Source organism: Limulus polyphemus, unplaced genomic scaffold, assembly GCF_000517525.1.
Source record: "Limulus polyphemus unplaced genomic scaffold, Limulus_polyphemus-2.1.2 Scaffold1210, whole genome shotgun sequence".
NCBI lineage: Eukaryota > Metazoa > Arthropoda > Merostomata > Xiphosura > Limulidae > Limulus > Limulus polyphemus.
In genome coordinates, this window is record NW_013666820.1 from 115275 (window position 1) to 136794 (window position 21520).

The window sequence follows — 21520 nt, forward strand, 5'->3', positions numbered from 1 at the left end:
AAAAATATCTTCAATAGCTTTATTTTAAACAAATTTTTAAATCTAATTGAAAGTTTCCTCCATTAGGAGGCTGAAATCTAAATTTCAGCTTAAGATTCCTTAAATATATAATTACAAGAAAAGGAGTGAAAGATCATTTTTTTGCAGTAGTTTTTATTTCATAAACTAAAAGATTGTTAATTTGATTTATTTTAAGAGAAACTACTTGTATTCATTCATTTCATAATTGTACTTTAAGCCTTCAACTTCTAACTCTATTGTTCATATGGCTTTCATTATAACATTTTATCTCCATGATATTGTTGCGATCCAACTTAAGTTTCTCATATTTTCAGCATTTCTTTAAGAGAAGATTATCTAAATTTTACTGCCTTATGTTTGGTTGAGTGAGAAGTCTAACTGAAGACAAGTTTCTTCTTTAATCTGGATTTCTACAGTGTTCTTGTCTGTTTGCAAAACCATCTTTATTTTATCATATTTCACACAAGTTTTTCATTGCTACAGTTCTTCCGAAGGTCATATAATAATGTCGTTTTTGAAGCTGATTTTGCATGTCATTTCTAATCAAAAATTGAAATCTGTAGCTTTACATTTTAAGTTGAAGATTAGCTGTCAATGCTTCAAAAACCAGTCAAATGAATTTACAAAATATGTATGTATGATGTATAAACTAATCTTAATTCCTTCTACTCAAAGACTAAGTACCTGAGGATGATGTTGCAATGTCGAAACATGTAGTTGTCAACTTTTTGAAGCCCATAGATAGATAGGCCTAAATGAATTGTTTTTAATTGTGTACCAGTTTTAACGTTGAATATTATTTATTTTAACTCTATACACAAGTGCCAAAATACAATAATTACTTTGTTTACATGTTGTGGAACAGTGACTAATGTGAAAGTTTAGAAGAAAGTAACCCTAAATTACATGTAAATGTTTCATAAAAACAATTGACAATAGTTCATTTAAATAACTTGCTTCCATGCAGAAGATGTACAAAAAGCTTTATTGATAGAATTAGTACTGTACCTTATTATTTAGCATGTCTACATCTTCAGCTTCAGGAACTGATGGAACAAAAAATTTTTTGTATAAAAGTTAGCATCTAAAGTTAAGATTTGTAAAGAAAAATTGTAAAGCTTTATAATTTTATTTAAATGTTTGTTGATATAAAACTATATAAGCACCATAAATGCAGCTTCATTCAGAATGTCATTCCAACCTGTATTATTACTACTACACCAGAGGATAGCTGGCTTGACTGGCAATTCCACATTGATTGTTCTTGTTCCTTCTCATTTTTACATAACCTTGATCACCCCAGGTTGTGTTTCAACTGTAATAACAGCATTTGGAATTAACTAAAGTGAACTGTTTAGATATATAACAGGCTACTTATACTCAAACTTTATATATCCCATTTAGTCTCACTTTTCACTACCTTGATATGTTAATGATCCTTTAAGCTAATCTCCGTATCTGCTACTAATTTACTCCACAGGAGCATAAAGAACAATTATTGATATTATTGACAAAAAAGTAGAAGTAATTTCAAATCAGCTGTAAAAATTAAAGAGAAAATTAAAATGATTTACTACCCAAGGGCTATCTGCACATATCCATCTCTAATTTTAAATTGATAGACTAGAAAAACAACCACAAAATCTTGTGCTACTCTTATTGGATAAAAAAGTGGGATTATACCATCACTTTCTTAGTACTTACTGCTAAATTGAACAATCATGTTACATAAACAAAGGTCTGGTAAGTGAAACTTAATCACATTCAAATACACCCAGTGAACACCAGTTGAAACTTAATATTGTACTAATCTTTTTTGAAAAAAAAATTATAAATATTGGTACATTTTATCATTTTCACCTTATGGCTAACTGACCTGTTTTTAACAAGCCAGTACTCAAGGCCCTGTTCATTTTCACCATATCCAACTACCAGAACTCCATGATCTAGTTCCACACTACTACATTCTGGTTCATCATACACTCCTGATTAACAGCATAAAGAAACAGAATAAATAAGACTTCCTAAAAATTATATTCCAGTGTTATAAAATCAAGAGATGCTTAAATTATATATATATTATTTTTTCCATTTAAAATATTGTATGAAAATCTGGTATTCGTATGGATATGGAATCTGTTACAAATTGCAAATACTTTAACTTGCACCGTACACCAAGCTGATAAATTTGAACCAAAAGATTTATTTTTTGTACTAAAAACACTTCAAATCTGTTAGACAATATACATTGAAAAATAAATCAAAGAAATGTTTTTGGAAAAACAAAATATTATTGTGGTTTTAATAAAACTGACTACTTCCACTTTACATCTGATTCTTTCAGGTTTTTTTTTAGTTTTCTTTTATTTATTTATTTATTAGTGAAATGTCTGATTCCTATCAATACGGAACAATTAAGTAGTTTACTAACTACTGGTTTTTAATCATCTTATATATATAAAAACAATACCTACAAGGTATTCAATGGTTTGTAAATTTTAATTATACAATGTAAAAGTTAGACTGGGTGCTAGCATCCTGAATACTTTATAACCAGTTCTTTTAAATGGACAGTTTAGCAGATGATGATAATTTCTGGCACCAATTCTATCAAGTATATGAAAATATTTTAATATGGCAGTGTTATAAATAAATAAAATTATATATGAATTTTGAACTTTATTAGTGTGAAAAAGTAAATAGGAAAATTTTCAATCGGCCCTTCTATTGTCAATTCTGCTTAATTTTATATATATACACACAAAACACAAACTACATTGTTACAAGATGTAAAAGAAACTTGGGTAAGCAATATATTTAAATGATAACATTTCTCCTGGATGAGCCTCCTAAACAAGAGCAAAAGTAACAATGAATATAGAAAACTGCTATGAATATTAGTTTTAGGACTAGTCCCCAGTTTTATTAGCTAATAATCCTATAAGAATTTGCTGACCATATAGTTAACATGATATAAACCTAACTTTCCAATCAATACAAAACATGTTTTAGCTAAATCAGCATTTCTTACAAAATACTATCATGAAATCAACTTGTGTAAGTGTGAATCTAAGCAGTTTTCACATCCAACAATTGGTGATTTGTTAAACCATGGTCTTTCATTAAGTAATTTAAAGTAAAAGTAACATTAGCACTTATTTATATTATGCAGTATACCTTGTGAAAACCATACTAGTTTTACTGTTTGATGTAAAATAGTTCATTTACTTTCTGTGAAAAACAGACACTGACCAAATTCCAAGTGTTATTTGTGGACCAGTTCTCCAATCTAACATCAGGCATCTTCATGTGTTAGGATGTTAAATGATTTTCTAGACTCATATTTCCTACTTTCTGGTTTAAAACCAACATTGTGACTCTGTGCCAAGTCTCTCAGGTCTGTATCAGTCATAGAATTAAAGCTGAAAGAACTCAAGTGTCATATCAGCCAATGTAATTAATAGCACTGCAATTCGTGTTACTTCACGAGCTTTTTTTTCCCCCTGGTTAGAAGCGATATTTGTGGCCCTGCTCCTACCTACTTACATTTTTTTTTCCTTCTCGAGTAGTATAAAGAAGATTATCAACCAGAAATCAAAAATTTCTTATAACTTTTTATTTTCACATTTTGTTTACCATGCAAATAATTATACCTGAAATTGGATGTCATATTAATTTAATTTGCCTTACAAGTACTAACAAGTAAGGTCAACCATTTTAATTGTATTCGGTATTCTTCTAAAACAATAGGGCTAATTACAAAAGACAAACCTGAGGAATAAAACTGGAATGATTCATGGCTAGCATCAATTGCAACAGAAACAGGTCCCACAGTGGCTACAGCTTCCTGAAGCTTTTTCTCATCTCCATGTGGCAAATCCACAAAACCAGTATCTGTAGCTCCCACAGTCTTCTTATGAAACCTGCATCTATCATCCTAATAAGAGTTTCAGCATTTCTCTACAAGCACTTGCACCAAATAATTAACTCATTGATTAATAGACTATGTTGAAACGTTTACATTTATAAAGGAAGAGAGAGAAAAGAACCACAGGGTAGTCTGTAATTGTATAAATACTACAGAACTAATGGTTTCAAATTAGGTAAACTTAAGTGAGTAATATAAATCTCATCCAAAAAAAAAAAAAATAATAATATTACCAGAATGCATGGGACAAAAACTTCAATAAAGACTAATGAGAAATTAGACATTTTACATAAAGGTCTCAAAATACTTTAGTATAAGCAGAGAAAGATACAAGTGACCACACCACATTCCTTTGAAAAATTCTGTATATTTAAGAATGTGTATACATTTTTAAACAGACTACCAAGAAAAGAAAACCATGCCAATATATCAATTGTATACAGTTCAAACTGAGGATACTGTAAAATGAACAGTACTACATAACCTAGATATTATTGTAGAAAAAAGATATGATGTTGAAATTTTTAAATCAAAACAAATTAAAGATATAAAAAAATAATAAGAGAGCAAGTTTTGGATTTAAAATATATATTACTATAATTACAATAACATTACAGTTATAGTAATTTAGAAATTCATTTGTAGTGCCTTTTTTTCAAACAGTATTTTGACAATGTATCATTTGCATGCATGCCTGTAAAAAATTTTATAATAAGGTTAGTTACACCATCATATTTGTAAATCTAGATGTCTAAGAACATGTACTGCTCAAGTCCATACATGAATTGTAATAATCCTGAGGGATGAATTAACTCTCCTTAAACACCTCAAAAAATTATTTTTGGAAACTAACCTGAGCTTCATAGGGATAGGACTTCTCAGTGTCAATACCATGATTGTCCTTGATATACTGAAATGCTTGATCCATCAGTCCACCATTGCAGCCCTCATTACCATACTTAGTTGAACAGTCAATCAGGTTTTGCTCGCTCAGAGACACCAATTGACCAGTCTTATGGTAGTGCTGCCCTTCTAATGCTCCAGTCTAAATAGACAATAAAAACAATTAAAAGTGTTTGCTAAGTTTAAAAAATATAAATGTAAGAACAGATAATAAAGTTTGCTTTAGACCAAGACTGAACTTACCAGAAGTTATGTGGATGCTACAAAAGCCTGGGAACTCTTATCAGGAATTGAAAGCTTTTGTAACCTGATTATACTTTAACAAATTCTGCCACATCTTTGTTCCAGCATACCTAAAAGTGGGTTGAGATTATTGCCAATTCTTGAGGCTTAAAACAATGAAATGATACTTACATGTAGTAATCACACACTAGCACATTTATTTACTTTCATGTAGTCAAATTTTGAGTGTATTGTTACTAGCTGTATTTTTTTTCTTCTTTCAGTTTAATCCACAATTAGAAGCAGTTTCACATAAATATGATAATATATCTGTTTATTACATTGTGAAATAAATGATGCCTTATTCATTATGTGCATGTACATTTTGACCTAGTTTTTATTGGAATGATTTTTACTAATCCAATAACCTCAGTTTTGACCAGCCCAGTTTTTTTTATGCAATATAAGAAACATACAATCTCTAAAGTGTTGCTGGCTGCAAAGCGTGGGCTTTGGAAGGCTTAGCCTCCCCAAGTAAACAGTCCCTCACAGGGCATTACTCAAAAACATCATACAGTATATGTGGAAAGAGGGTGTTGTGTTTCAGTAAGGAGAGTTAACTTACTTAGGAGTTTGAACAGATTCTTCAAAACTTTGTAACTCCCAAACATCAACATTATAGCCTACCCAAACAAAAGACAATGTGATACTTATACTGTAAAATCACTAAAATGATGCTCAAGGGGAAACATTGAAATAAGAGAACATAAAAAAACATATGTAATGATCAATGAGAAAATACTTTATAATCTACAAACTTGTATTATACAGGAACCCTAAAAATTTAGTATCTAATGTTTGATCTTCTTACTAATCCTCACAATCATACAGTACACGTGTAATTGAACTTTAATGGGTAACAGAAATATACTCCAAATTTAAGAAAATAGCAATTTGTTTTTCACAGTAACATATGATTTTTTAAATTAAATCATAAAACATTATGTTTAAAGTTAAGGATAACTTACAGCACTGAATGACCAACAAGACCCACACTGTCCTTGACAGGAGTCACATAATCATGCTTTCTCCAATCAACCTCTTTGGGTAATACCACATTAGCAGGACTAAGATAGGTGGTTGTATTTCTATACAGGACAGCTTGGAGGTCACAATAGTTCCGTTTCAAGCCATTCATAATTTTAACAAACTCACTATGAAGCTGTAAGGTGGATATAAAACAAATTAATATTACTATTTGGCTCATGCTTACAAAATTAAAGATAAAATTACACAGTCATAAAAACAATGGTTTTAACATTCAAAAAACAAAAAATCGTGGTTCTTAATTAAGATTCCAGTTTCTTCAACCCCAGCCATTAATATATTTAATGATATGATTCAAAAAAATTACAAGACTTAAACTTTTTGTGAGGTCTCTTAGCATTTGAAATACAGAACATAAAGTTTTTATTTCACGGTCATAAATTGTCCTGTACATTGAAGAAAGGCCTAACTGAAGTGATTAAAATCACAAGATGTCTTTATACCCAGATTCCTATTAGCTTTTATTCTGTCCTCCTTAAAGTCATTAATAACACTAAGTACTTTTTAATATTCTACTAAGTTTCATTGTAGAGACAGTAAATGCAAGTGAGTTTAAGAAAAAGCTTGATAAGGGATGGCTTTAAGATTTTTTTCTTTCATTAATTTAATTTAAAGGATGGAACAGTCGAGATGGACCAAGAGGTTTTGGGAGTCAGTAGGTAACACTGACAACATTTGATGTTACACAAAACAAAAAGTCTATATAATTTATTTCCTTATCGTTCTTGCATAATTAAAGATAGCATTCAACAACAATACACACTCACTTTACATCATTATCAATATTTGCAGTAGGGTCTTACTGGTAAAATAAATCAACTTTATTGCTCTTGCTTTCAGCATGAAAATAAAGATTTTTTTTTCATTTTCACACACTTTTGTCTTAATTTACTAGTGTAAATATATTATAATTTGAGAACGCTGTTGGTAGTAGTGGTATCATGAAAATTATAAAACAAACAACGATTCTTAATTTCCACAAAATATAAGTTTCAAATGAAAAATAATTTTATTATTGAGTGTTTCACAAATTTTGATTAGTTAATATACTGATCTTACTTTCTTTCATACTAAAGAGAACTTTAACATAAAGTGTCTTGGAAGTTCAATATTATGACAGTTCTTTCAGTAAACAGGGTAAATAAAGTTTTAAAATATTATAAACAACAAATACACTGTTGTAGTTCTTCAATGCAAAAAATTGGAAAATATTGAAAACACTTTAATTAAAAAGATACACACACACATATTTTTACTCTCCAAGTCAGTAGCCTCCAACCACTTGACTGCAGAGCTTTAGAAAGTACAATGCAAGTTCTTTTCCCTCTTTATTAGTTTTTTTTTACCCAAGCTATACATACATGTCTCCATTTCTCACCCAACCAGAGGCATGCTGGCCAAATTTTGGATGTACTCACTATACTGAGCATGTATTGATTGCTATATATTAGATTTATAACTATATTTCTGTACTAAACATCCATTAACTTTGTACAGTAGATAGTGCAAGAGCAATCCTGCTATTAACTCTTTATTGCATGCATTGTGTAAATATGTTGTAAAAAATATTTTATTTCAATTTCTTACTTAAATAGATCTATATTGCACAAAAAATTTCTTGTAAAATATACTTGGCATGTTATAAATAGCTATTTATAGAAAATAAACATTGTTCAATTGGGGAAATAGCAAAAATTGTTCATTGGGTTATTTAAACTGTTACCTTGTAGTAAGAGCATTCAACTACAGAACTGTATGTGTATTAAGCAACAAAGTTAACTTGTTACATGTACATTAAAATGTGCAACAGAGGGTTAAAAAGATGAAGACAACTGTTTTACATTATCAACTGAATTTCTATTTATTACCAGTATAAATTTCTAATAGTTTGTGTTTCTAAGCTAAGGTCATTGTTCCTGTATTATCTTACTCACCAAATCTCCATATTTGTTCATGTTCACACTATATGTAAACAACCCTTTTGCAAACTTCTGGTTGTGATAAGCAATTTTTCGTTTGTTTTCCATATAAATCTTCAAGCGAAACTGTTCTTCAGTTTCATCATTGTACTGCTTACCTAATGTTTGATAGAAATGCTGTAACATTAATTATATTAGTTTATGAATTCATATAAATTTACCCTTCAATGTGAAAGAGATTCAGCAGTTCAAACCTACACAGAGCTTCAATTCAATTTTAGAATTGAATCTATATCTTCACAAGATCATTCTCAATGCTGAACCAGTTTTGAAAGAAAAAAAAATTAAATGTATACTTCCTTTTTTGGATTGAATCACAAACTTTTAGTGGTTGAATACAATGCAACTTGTGTAAAACTAAGGCTATGAAAAGATTTGCTTAGTTAAAAACTAACCTTCACAAAATCACCTATAGCTTTAATCAAGTTATTTCTTTATCCACCAGTAATATTTTTCCTCATTACACGGAGCATTCTTGATGATAGTTCTACTTTAATAACCAGGATATTTTACATAACATTAGTTCAAGGAAAGTTCCCCACATGATTACTATTCAGTGATATCTGTGTTTACATTTTATAGATGTTGTTAATCGAGAGTTTACTTTACTTAAAATAATAGTACTCTAACTTTATGTTTTTTCCTAGAGAAAAGTTGACTATATAGGAAAACTTGAATTAGATGTTTAAAACTGTTGATGGATTCAAAAATCTGTCCACAGAAAGTCCAAATGGTGGAACGAAAAAGTTGGAGAATGAAAACTTTAATATTATTGGTAATAAGTTTAAGATTTGGAATCCTACATTAAGTACACATTTGTTATTCAAACTTTTTTTTCCACTCTACACAGAATTAGTTATGGAACAATCTGCTTGACAAAGGATACTAGCTCAAGTTCAACACCATGAACTGAAGTAGTAGAGAGGACTTGATCTTTCAAAACTAGGTTAACATCAAGGTGCCATCAATGAAAAACATTGTTTCTTTATCACATACATCAAACATGTGAATATTAACTCCAAATCTTTTCATAACTTTTGTTTTCATTTGAATATTTTTTTTAACTTAAATTAGAAATTGTTTCCGTTACTGGCAAGTTCTTTTATAAATTTTGTTACAATAAAATGCCTCATTCCATATGCATAAGTATTGTTACTTATTTTAAAGTAAAAACTTGAAATATTTTCTTCAATGATTATGTTACTTTTAACATATTTTTTTACTAAAATATTGTGACATGAACTTTGTCATACTAATGTATTATTGACATATCCTCTACAGCTATGGCCTTAATTCCTTTTGGTTCATTTTCAACAATACTGTCATAAGCTATATTTTTAATGCTGTAATTTAAATTTTAGCTAAAGAAGCTTGGGTCTTAATGATGATGTTAAGATCAGAAAGTTTAACTAAATAGGCCTAGAACATCTACAAGACTGAGTATGTGAAGTAAAATGTTCTACCACATTTGAAACTAGGTTATAAATACAAGATGTGAAGTTTATAGAGTGATTTCGAGATAGAGTAAAATAATCAGTATTAGTTATCACAGTTACTTTGTACAAATCAATTGAATTATTCAATATTAGTTAATGTCATTTGTAATGAAGGCCTATAGTAACTTATGGAAGTTTACAAGTGTTCAAGTTTGTAGAAATGTTAAAGGAGGAAATAAAGTAATTTATTATCATAATGTGGACTGGTTGTTATTTTCACTAAATAATCCAAAAGAACTATGCTAATATATATATTGTTCTTCATAACACAATTTGTCTTGTGTCAATCCTAAAATTAGAGATTCTACTATTTGTACAGGCAAAGGTAAGTTTTTCCTTTGCATCAAAGTTGATGCAAGAAAACTATTTAAAAAAATATTATCCAGCAAACACAACAAAAGAAGTTATATGAATACAAACATGCATGTAAGTCAACAACACAAGTTTTTTTAGTTTTAGTTTTGAACAAAGAAATTTATACATCTAGAGTAAAAATATGATAAATGTATAAATGTGAATGTTATAGCCAATGGAAGGCAAATAGGAGTGCCAAAAGTTATAATTTTCCTAAATGAAAATGTATTTCTCTCCTCTCACAAGATTAGATTTTTCTCCTTTTGTGCTGCCCACTATATGCAAATTTTTTCAAAAACGCATGCCACAAGCCTTCATCCTCCCTCTGTTCCTTTGTTGGATTCTAAAGTTCTAACACGTCTCTCATGCAGATCATCATGCATCACCTCTCCACCAATAAGAGAGCACTATTATCATGCAACTCCCTTTACACACCACTACCAATCTATCACTTCAAAGTTTGGCGGAAGACGCGAACACCGGAAAATTGTGTGGAGGATGGGTGGGAAGTGTGAGGAGGGAAGTACCTATCAGAAATACATTTTCATTTAGGAAAATGTTAACTTTCGATAAGGTACTCTCCCTCTGCTCACAAGAGTAGCTTGAATCCCACATTGAAATGGAGGAGGGACTGGTGCAAGAGAAGCACAGGCTTATCCACCTGAAGCATCCAGAAGACACCCCTGAAATGAGAGTTACAGATCAGATGCTCTGAGGAGGGTTTACCACACCACATCTGAGCCAGGTATCTCTTCACCAGAAACATCAACATGATTAGGAGGACTAGACTTGGCAGAACATTAAAGGGAGCACATCCATGTGGGAGAGGATAGTTTAGCAATGTGATATTAAACAGAAATCAGAATATCAGAATCACTCAATCCCATGATGGAAAGTGGGCAAGTGAAGATGTGTCCAATGGTGTAGAATGTCTAGGGTGCGACTGAACGTACTCAGCAAGTCAACTACATCCAAAACCTCACTTGCTGGGTACTGACATCCTCGCGAGGGTAGGATGAAGATCATACCATCTTCACTTAGAGTCAAGTGGGAACCTAACATTCGACTCCAGGAACTCACAGAGGTAGTCTAATGCCAGGGATCTGGGAATGTGTCACTCACAATCTGAAGGAAGTCCATTGCATGCACTCAACCCCCGTGACCATGAAACCAGCCCAAAAAAACCCAGGTTGGTAACAAATTTGTCACCCAATGAGGAAAAACCCAGGACAGAAGCAGAAACAGGCCACGTAAACCTTTTGCAACCCACAACACAGAAGAGAAGTCAAGAGCAGAAGATGGACAACCCAAATCGTGTGTGAGGACTTAAGTGTTTGGTTCACTCAATGTCCAAAACCTCGCTTACTGGGTACTGAAATCTGCATGGGTGTAGGAGAAGAGCACCCAATTGGGATGAACTGTATTTGGGCATCTCAATTCCAGGTAACAGTCACTCATCCAGAGGATCTTGTAACTCCCTCTACACCAGCAGAACACCACTGTCCTACTCTGAACTGAATGGTTATTGCCATCTTTGCAGAACCCATCAAGCAGGTTGCTTCCATGGTCAACCACCCCAGCAGCTTGGAATTGGTAAGTGGTAAGATTCTTGTACTCCAGTGAAAGAAAGGGGAGAAAATGCAGTGAAGAGTCCAGAGGGACTGCAACACCCAAGACAGTACAATGGATGATCACAAAATTCTATTTCAAAAAGCAGACCACACCGATTTGTTCAATCTAGGCATGGCAGGGATGGGCAGCAATCCCCTTCTGCTTTACCCATGCTGACCATAGGTGGTATGGTCTGGGATGGGCATATTATGATGCAATTTTCACGAAGAATTTACACTAGTGATCTTGTGAAAGACCCAATCTCAAGGGTGAGAATAGATAGTCATGGAAAATGTATAAAAATCAACATGGCTTACAGTGCAGATTTGATAAAGATGTCTGCGAATGGTTATACCCATCTAAATGAAACCCATTTCCAGAACAGAAAAAATACCTGGTCAGGCAACACTTGCCACAGAGCAGGATCCAAAGTTAAGCTGAAGCAGGAGCCCCTGAATGAAAAGAAGGCATTAGTGAGGGCTTAACTCATGTCACTGCTGCACCAAAGTTTGTAGAATAGCCACAGGCAGCAGAAACAGCAATGTAGTATAGTTAGTGGGAGATGAACATGTGCAGAGTCATCCACATGCCCAATCGTAGAATCTCTTCCAATGGCCAACAAAGATGAGAGGTGAGGGAGAAGGTAAGGTGACAGATTTGATGTGAGGAGACATGAAAGATAATGCTGGGAAGGAGACAAGGAGGAATAGGCCAACTGGATCAAAAATCGAACCAAATTGGTCAGGGTAACTGGGAAATGATTACAGGAAGAGGAAGGATGCCAAGAAAGGCAGGAATGAGGACCCTGGAAGAAAGCTGTATGAGCAATAGAACAAGGGAGGGCACAGACAGAACAGAGTCTATCAGGATCAGGGTAGATATGAGATATAGAGAATAGGCAGACAAGAGAACTTACCTTATTGAGCCACAGAGGTCTTGGGAAGGAAAGTATGATCCAGATAAAGGATAAGGTAGGAGGAGTACTACAAGGTTCTGGTAACATTGAAGGTGAAATTATCTGACCTATGATGCCCACAGGCCAGGAGGAAGAGGAAATACGTCTTCAAAGAGAGGTAAAACAGGGAACACATAGACAGAGGGTTGAATTGAGGTAAACTGAGAGCATAAAGAACCACATCAATGTCCCAGTCCATGAGCAACTGACATCTGACTGTTCAATGAGCCATGTGAAAAACTAAAAGATACAGGCAACCATTAGGTGAGAAGCCTGGAAACTACGAGTCAATGCCCAGGAATGATAAATGCTCTACTTACATAGATAGATGGTCAAAGAAGAAGGGAGAATGGAACAGGCTAAATGTGAAGCTACTCTGCAAGAGAAACTGGAAGTCCTTGCCAATGACTTGACAAAAGGCAGGCATGAAGATGGATGGCAGGTGATTGGAATTGACAGTGTAGGTTGGGACAGAAGGGAAGAGGAAGGACCACCTGCAGTTGGAGCAACCAAGGAAACCAAGGTTGAGCAGGCCAGTAACGAGCAATCAGAAGGACTGCACATGGAGCGGCATGGATGAAAGAGACCCTCCAATGAAGTAAACGGATGGAAGGGTAAATTTAAAGGAACAGATTAGACCAATCTTGGTTGAAGGCACTGACAGACAAGGCTCAAAGATGGGAGACCAGTGACCAAAACTAACATAATTTGTGATTGAGAATGGTGGCAAAAGTATCAATATGGGGCATACCCAGATGGAGACAGAGCCACCAAAAAATGGCAGGATGCAGGGACCACTCTGTGGGATAAACTAGATCTGGTTGGGAAATAAGATTGGCTTCAAGACTGAAAACACCTGGTACATGACATGCCATCAAACGAATGTGAAGTTTGTGGGTCCAAAAAAGAAGATCCATAGTGCAAAAACCTAGGGATCTGGACCTGGTGCCACCTTGACTATTGTTAGAATGGACCATAACCATCTGGCAGCTGGCAAGAGAAAGAAATTGATCCAAAGCCCAACAAACACCCAGGAGTTTGAGAAGAGAAGTCTCATTCACAGACTAAGGACCCGAAACCTCCTGGTAATCAACCCAGGCATCCCAGCTCTGAAGGGATGCATCTGTGAACAGATGTAACTCTGACTGAGGAGGAGGAAGCAGGACCCCCACCAACATGTGGGCTCTGTTCAACCACAAATGGAGATCGTCTGCAAGGGATGAGAGAAGGGATATAGAAGTATCCAAGGGATCCCAGGTGAGATCCATTGATCATGAAGGATCCATTGAAGAAATTGCATCTTGGCCCTGCCCTGGGGTATGAAAGGGGTCATGGAGGACTACATCTCGAAAAACAATAGAATCTCGCGAGCTGTAAGTGATTGAAGATACAGGGCTTTCCAAATAGCCCATTCCATAAAATGGAGCCAGAGAGGAGAAGGTTGAGCCCAACTGAGATGGGTGTTGAAGGAAAGACTTCTCCAATATAACCAACTATCCCACCTGCACAGCTTTGGCCAGGAGCTGATGTGTGACAGGCCGATTCCCGATCAAAATACGCAAGAAGCCAGTCATTCATATAAACATAAAAGTGCAACCCCATGGCATGAATATGTCGAACAAAGAAATGGACCACATGACAAAACATGCATGATGTTGAGGCTAGGCCAGTAGATAAGGCAAAAAACTGCTACACAACCCCCTGCTGGACAAACCGAAGATTTGGATGGAAACACTCTGCCATAGGAATGTGTAGGTAAGCATTGGAAATGCCCACCTTGGTCCTGGAGAAAATGCCCACTAAAGAGAAAGGTACGTCTTCATGGTAAAGTGATGAGTGTGAACATACTGATTGAGACGAGATAAATCGATGACAGGACACTAATGTCCGGTCTTCTTGGGAACCACAAAACAGGTGGGAGTAAACTCCCTCTGAACCTGGTGAGCTGGTTCAAAAGCCTGTTGTGTGATGAGGTCCTGAACCACCTCTGACAGACGTTGGCATATCGAGAGGACCCAGAGGAGAAGGGAACATTGGATTATGGAGGAAGGGAGAGAAAGTGGCTAATGAATCCCTCCAAGAGCACCTTGTGAACCCAGACATCGACGAGAAAAGGTCCCCACAGACGAACGAAATTCAATAGACAAGTCTCCACTGGACCAAAACTATGACCACATAGTCACTGGTACTGCTGTTGGTGGATAGTGCATCATCGAGTAAGTTGACGAACCATAGTGCTGTGGGAGGGTGGGACAGGAAGAGGTTGAGAAAAGGAAAGGTGGAGGACAGGAATCAGTGCCGTGCTCAGCCCCAAATAGGACAAACGAGTTACCAAGTTAGTAATGGTGGAATGTCGATGGGCCAAGAAACCGAGTCAAACACATAATGCTGCAAAAATGGCACCATGCAGAAGTCCCTCAGATAAGGAGCCTGGAGATGGGTCCATGCCAAAACTGTGTAACAGCACAAGAGGTCCCAACAACAAACAAACCACGTTTGAAGCACAAGAGCCAAAGACAAGCCAACATAGAAGTAAGGATGAAGAAGATTTCAGCAGAAAACCCCCTCAGGGTTCCCATGAAGTCTCTGACAGAAGGTGAAGGGAAGAAAGGTACATGAACAAGGTTGTTAGGGTGAGATGGTGAGAAAATTGTGCTTGGGTAAGTTGGACAGGGTAAACTGAGTTTGCCACCCAAACAGGTAGATCCGACCCCAACAAATGTTGGTCAAGAAATGGAAATTCCACCCGATGATAAGCAAGGGAAAACTGATCCGAGGGAAGAAAGGTACATGAACAAGGTTGTTAGGGTGAGATGGTGAGAAAATTGTGAAAATTATGATGATTTGCATAACAGACGTATTGGAACTTTGGATTCCAACAGAAGGGAAGAAAGGTACACGAACAAGGTTGTTAGGGTGAAATGGTGAGAAAATTGTGCTTGGATAAGTTGGACAGGGTAAACTGAGTTTGCCACCCAAACAGGTAGATCCGACCCCAACAAATGTTGGTCGAGAAATGGAAAGTCCGCCCGATGATAAGCAAGGGAAAACTGATCCGAAGTCCGTGGGGGACAAGGCATACTAACGTCTTCCCCCACTTGTGAGGCAAATTGGTCCACGTGAACCCTAATATCAGGTGGACAGGTAATTTCATGTATAAGAGATAAAACATCACATACCTGAGAGATAAGGTCTAAAAAGCCCAATGATGGATGAGCTGAATCATCAGGTTGTGAACAGGAAAGCGCAGCAAGCTAAAGGTGGTAAATAAACGATCAAAATTGTCTACAGCTTGGTCTGGCCCGAAAGGCTCAGGAGGAAGTGAGGCAGAAGTAGGCGAGAAAGGTTGGCTCATATACCACTCAATCTCCCAGCGAATGAGTGACATGTCACCTGCGCCTATGGCTGAAAATACAGCATCAGACAGTGGTGAAATACCCAAAGTGGTGACTAACTTCCAAATTCACAAGCGGGAAATACAAGGAAGTAATGCTTTATTAAAATATTAACTCCACAACTGTGAAGTGTTGGAAATAAAATTAAGAAAAAATAAACCACTTCAAGGTAATTGACAGCTGCCAAACAAGAAGTGATAGATCGGTAATGGAGTGTACGAGGAGTCACATACGTCACGTGATATTGGTGAAGAGGTGATGCATGATGATTTGCATAACAGACGTATTGGAACTTTGGATTCCAACAGAGGGAGGATGAAGGCCTGTGGTATGCATTTCTGAGAAAGTTTGCTTATAGAGGGTAGCACAAAACGAGAAAAGCTAATCTTGTGAGCAGAGTGATAGTACCTTATCGGAAATTTAAGGTCAGGATATTATACATAAATAGTGTTGTTAAAAAGGAAGAATTATGAAAAATAAAATCAAAAAGGGAGCAAGATTTTAAAAACGTTTCTTTTAAATTGGGAGTGCTATTTCAAATTGTATTACAGTTATGAATAAATTATGTTTTAAGAGCAATATTTATATTGCTAAAATAAGGTTAACAATTAAAAATATACAAATTGATTATAAATACACACATCTATATACCAAGGTGTATATTTAACTGAAGTAACACTTGTCTTGTACAACAAAAATAATATACATGAGTGGACCCCATATTATTCACTGTCCCAGGGTCCCTACAGTGTCTTAATCTGTCACTGGTCATACCCACAGGACAAGTTATGATTTCAGCTTACAAGGCCAATACTCCAGAAACATTTAAACTGTTAGTTTGGTATTCATAATTTCACTGGTATGGTTAATAAATTATATATTAATTACAACGAATTTGAAAACATAAGTACAATATTAGATGTACATTAGCAATTACCACTAACTGTAATTATATTCATTATAACTAAATGGAAAGTTAAAAAACAAATGGTATTAATTACATGTAAAACTTTTGAATATTTTAATACCAATCTTGCTTTACAACTACATCCTTGGATTCAGTATTTCTACGTTAAACACAACATTGCAAAATGTAACCTCTATTTTGTGTTACTCATGTTTAAAAATGAGTAAGGTATCAGTCACAATTCGTAGAAAATTATACACTTTTATTATATGTTTTTCACAAGTTAATTTATCCATGCTTTTTCTCAGCCTGGTAAGTTGTACAAAATTAAATAACTAAGTGATAGAGTTATTATACTGTACAAACCCTTACAAAAGGACAACATTTTTCTCTTAAGTGTTTTTCTTGTATTATTTATATTTCCAATTATAGTTTGATATACTTAAAAAAATTTGGTTCAAGTTAGTATTGATTTAATGTTATATAAAAACACTTAACATTTGAAAATACTACTAAGGATTTTAAACTTTCAGTATAGTTCCACATTTAGTCTCTACAGGATCCCAAAAGTAATCAAATGATTGGACACAAAGTAAATATTTCCAAAATTTGACAACACAAACACCTGACATTAGATGTGTATATAGGTACATAAAACTAAACTTAATGAAAATGTACATTTTATACACTAATTAGATTTCTATAAACTGATCAAATACCTATTATATGAAAAAAAAACTTAAGGAAATAGGTATAATTTTCTCTTGATTTGAACTTCTGTTAGTTAAAAAAAACTGGTAAGTTTCTTTTATATACATCTACAATAATCTATAAAAAAAATTATTGTGTGTTATATTTATTCAAAAACCATAAGTAATGCTTTCAATTTAGTAATGTACAAGCACTTAAGTATATTTAAGCTGCCAACTTGACAAAACCAGAAATCTAAATCTACATACCATGATGAATCTTAAAGGATTCCCATTCTTCCATAATAACATCTTTGTAGCTGATTGATCCTACAGCAACAACAGCTAGCAAGGTACATAGCAAAGCCTTTAACATTGTTTAACTGCAAACACAAAAAAGAAAAGTTACATTTTTCATCACACATGGTAGTTAACTATTAACAGCTAACAACAAAATAGACAATATACATAAAAATTCTTAAGTGCATTTATTAAAAACTTGCAAAAATATCATAACTCCAACCTGTATCAAACACTTCAAACTGCAATTTTAATATCATATTCTAATTCCATCACATACAACAACTATTGTTAAAATGGATAGTTAAATATGTGCATCTTGTTCAATTAACTGAAACACAATGTAACATTGTCTGGCTAATTTTGAAAAATGACTACAAAAATTGATTTGTTACTTACAAACATTAAAACACACAAACTTTACTTTTTTTTCAACTTAAATACAGGCAGGTTCAAAACAGAACATTTCCAAATATCAACCTGTAGTTACCTACATTTCACTATTTTGATTATTTGTGTGTAGAAATTGTATAACAAATTCTTGTTTCATATCTTTGTACTAGAGAAAATAATATAAATAAAAACCTTTGTGAACTAATATCTAATTCTTTGTGCTTGGGAGCTATCTAAATGATAAATGTTGCTTTGCTGGGAAAAACATATATACATTTGCCTAAGAAACTACAAGACGTTGAATTGTTGCACGTTCTTTAATTTTGACTAATCCTAATAGACAATTTGTAATTCAGTAGTGTTTAACCTATTTCAGTAATAAAGGTTTAACCTTTCTGTTAGGCCTAGACAATGGTTCCAAGTAACAAATCTGTTTGGACTCCTTTGCTCTTAACTCTTGGAAAAAACCCATTCTCAATTAATAGTGAAAGATATGCTTCACAGATATTACCTAACTATAACTGTAATCTAAAATTTTGCTCTGTGCTCTTTTACATATATACTTATTAGAACATGCCACAGGAAACACAATAGCTTACAAAAAACACCAAAGCTCCAGCTCTGTAGTGTGCTGAATACATGTGGTTATTAGTTACTAAAAAGAAAAAAAATGTGCTAATAAAAACAGCCAAACCTTAAGCTAACCTGCTAAGTTTTTTAAATTATCTTGTTGGTAGAGCAGAATCCCAAAGAAATGAGGTGGTTTTAATCAGCTTTTTTTTTTTTACTGTTTTTTTTTTTCAGTAACATTGAAACTTCAAATTTCGATGCTTTTCTGATGTCACAGAGCTTCTTAGTCTCCTCAGAATCAAAATTTAAGAACAAGTTATTTTTAATAAGTTAGGTTCTATGTTACTACAATTACATGATTACCTGATGTTTCCTATGTAATAATTCACAATATTCATTTTAGGTTTGACAGTTTTAGGAATTATAAATTTAGTTAAGAGTTTATGAAAGTATTACTTTAAAACCAAAAATCCCTTTTAATCTTGAGTCTAAAGCACCATTGCTTTAGTCACATTATAATTAAGTTAAAATCATAGTGTTTCCCTATCATGTACACTGCTCAAATCTAGTAGTACAATGAATAGAAAAACCTGTTATTATTAATAATACCCGATCAAAACAATCTACCTGCACATAATTAAAAGTTAATTTAGTAATTATTGTAGTTTATTTAATATACTGGTCTAATAACAGTATGTAATGTCATAAAAGAAACTTCTAACTGTTAGTAATAGTAGTACGTCTTTCATTAGCCAATTTATACGCTTAAATATTTTCCACGTGATAGATTGATTTGAAAACGTCCCTGAAAAAATTACATTTCACTCATAAAATAATGCAAATATAGTCACCAAATCGTTTTGCTTTTAATATAATCAATAAATTAATTGTCAAAAGACTACTCGGCTTTTAATTTTGTTTTAATATAATTATGACAGCCCAACCAAATGACTTCCTACATAGACTAAACTAAAGTAAATGTTTGTTCTGTGCACGAGAGCTTTCAGTTAGATGTGGTGGATGCTTTTAATATAATGGGGTTTAAGGGAAGGCTTCATAAATATCTGAATGATATGGGCTGGCTTTGAGTGTTTCATCTTTACTGACTTTAGTTCAGTGGATGGGTCAGACTAAATCTCATGTCGTCCTTAAGGTTAAGTTAAATTATATTTAGAACTAATAAAAATTAAAAGAAAATCTAAAATTTTCTGTAAACTTATTAAATTATTACTCTGAAAAATTTTCAGCAAGATCAATAATAAGTAAAATAAAAATGATTAATCTACAAACCTTCTTTGAGTATTTGGTTTCTTTGTAAAAAACAACAACTTGCCCCCAATTCTAAGAACGTGTTTATATTATAATTACTGAGTTGTTTACCTTCCCGATTACTAATACACCACTTTTACAAGTACATAAACAAATACACGGATCTTCGTAAGTATACCGAACGCTACCTATAATATGATCAGCTGTTCCCAGAATTCATTAGTACACACGATCACGTGCTGCGTTATTTTGCCAGCAGTGATTAGCAAATACATATTCGGGTTTTTATAAAATTTTTAGCGATTCATATTATTCAGTTCACTCGTATATTAAAATGCTATGCAATTCTAAGATCTTACGAGAGAAAGTAAAGAAGAAGAACGTATAACAATATGTCAACCACACCATTATTATCTGCTAGGTTTATTCCCTTTAAGTCTATTCCAATGTTATAATATACTAAAATAAATGCTTTATATTTTTTCAATAAACTTTGTATGCCACTTTATCGTAAATGAAAAAAAAATAAAGTAGTATTATAATTTTTTGAGAAAAAGCTAGGTTTTTTATGTGATATATTTGTAGTGTATATGTGCATGTGCATAAAAATTTCGATGTGAGAATGTTTTAAAAGTTTATTGCATTGTATTGTACACAGTATAAATACAAAAAATGTTTTATTTCTAAAACTGCGCCAAAGTGATTTTTATGCCTAAACCATATTCTGTATTTGACAACCTGGTGATTGTATTTTTTAGGTTTATTCCCATTTCGTCTGCTCCCATTTAATCTGTTGCCAATCGGAGTAGACGAACTGGGATGTTACGATCTGCTATATACAATTCCTTGGACCATAATTTAATCATACTAAATTATGTTTCCTGAATCAATTATCTATATTGACATATTTGTGTATAAAATTACATGTTTTCATACCTACAGAAGTGTTTTATGGCATTATTTATCACTAATCTTCAAAACTCAAAGGAAGCTGAAAATGACTACCTTTATGTTTCTGGTTTTAGTTTTACCTATAGTGGTTTATGTAAGACTCCTTTATTTTGGGAATGCTTAATACAATGCATTCGTTATTTTTGTTATTCTTTCATCCAAAATTCTAGAATCGTGAACAGCACATTCGTTGAAAATAAACTACTATTAATCAAACTATCTATTCTAAAGAGAGGGGGGCCGAGGGGGCAACTACCTTGGGGCCCGTGCATGCCCACGGACCCATAAAAAATGCCCAACTTTAAACTCGACTTTTTAAAAATTTGCATGCTCTTAAGCTAAGAATCCATAGACCAGAAAAACTGATGCGAAATTAGTCTACAAGCCAAGCTAAGTTCGAAATGGAAAATAGTGTTACGCCTCCAGTCGTTAATTGATTTTCCGTAACTTCGTTCCGACGAAACTTTAGC

General features: G+C 33.7%; 1 protein-coding gene across 1 annotated transcript; it reads right to left on the reverse strand.

Moving 5' to 3' along the window:
- Positions 1–705: 705 nt before the first annotated feature.
- LOC106462622 (cathepsin L-like) lies at positions 706–20297 on the reverse strand. The gene is given in 9 exon segments (XM_013922565.2): positions 706–1336; positions 1898–2006; positions 3793–3958; positions 4803–4994; positions 6103–6140; positions 6143–6296; positions 8116–8258; positions 17838–17950; positions 20121–20297. Coding segments are annotated over 8 exon segments (912 nt in total). The 5' UTR covers positions 17944–17950; positions 20121–20297; the 3' UTR covers positions 706–1332.
- Positions 20298–21520: the final 1223 nt, after the last annotated feature.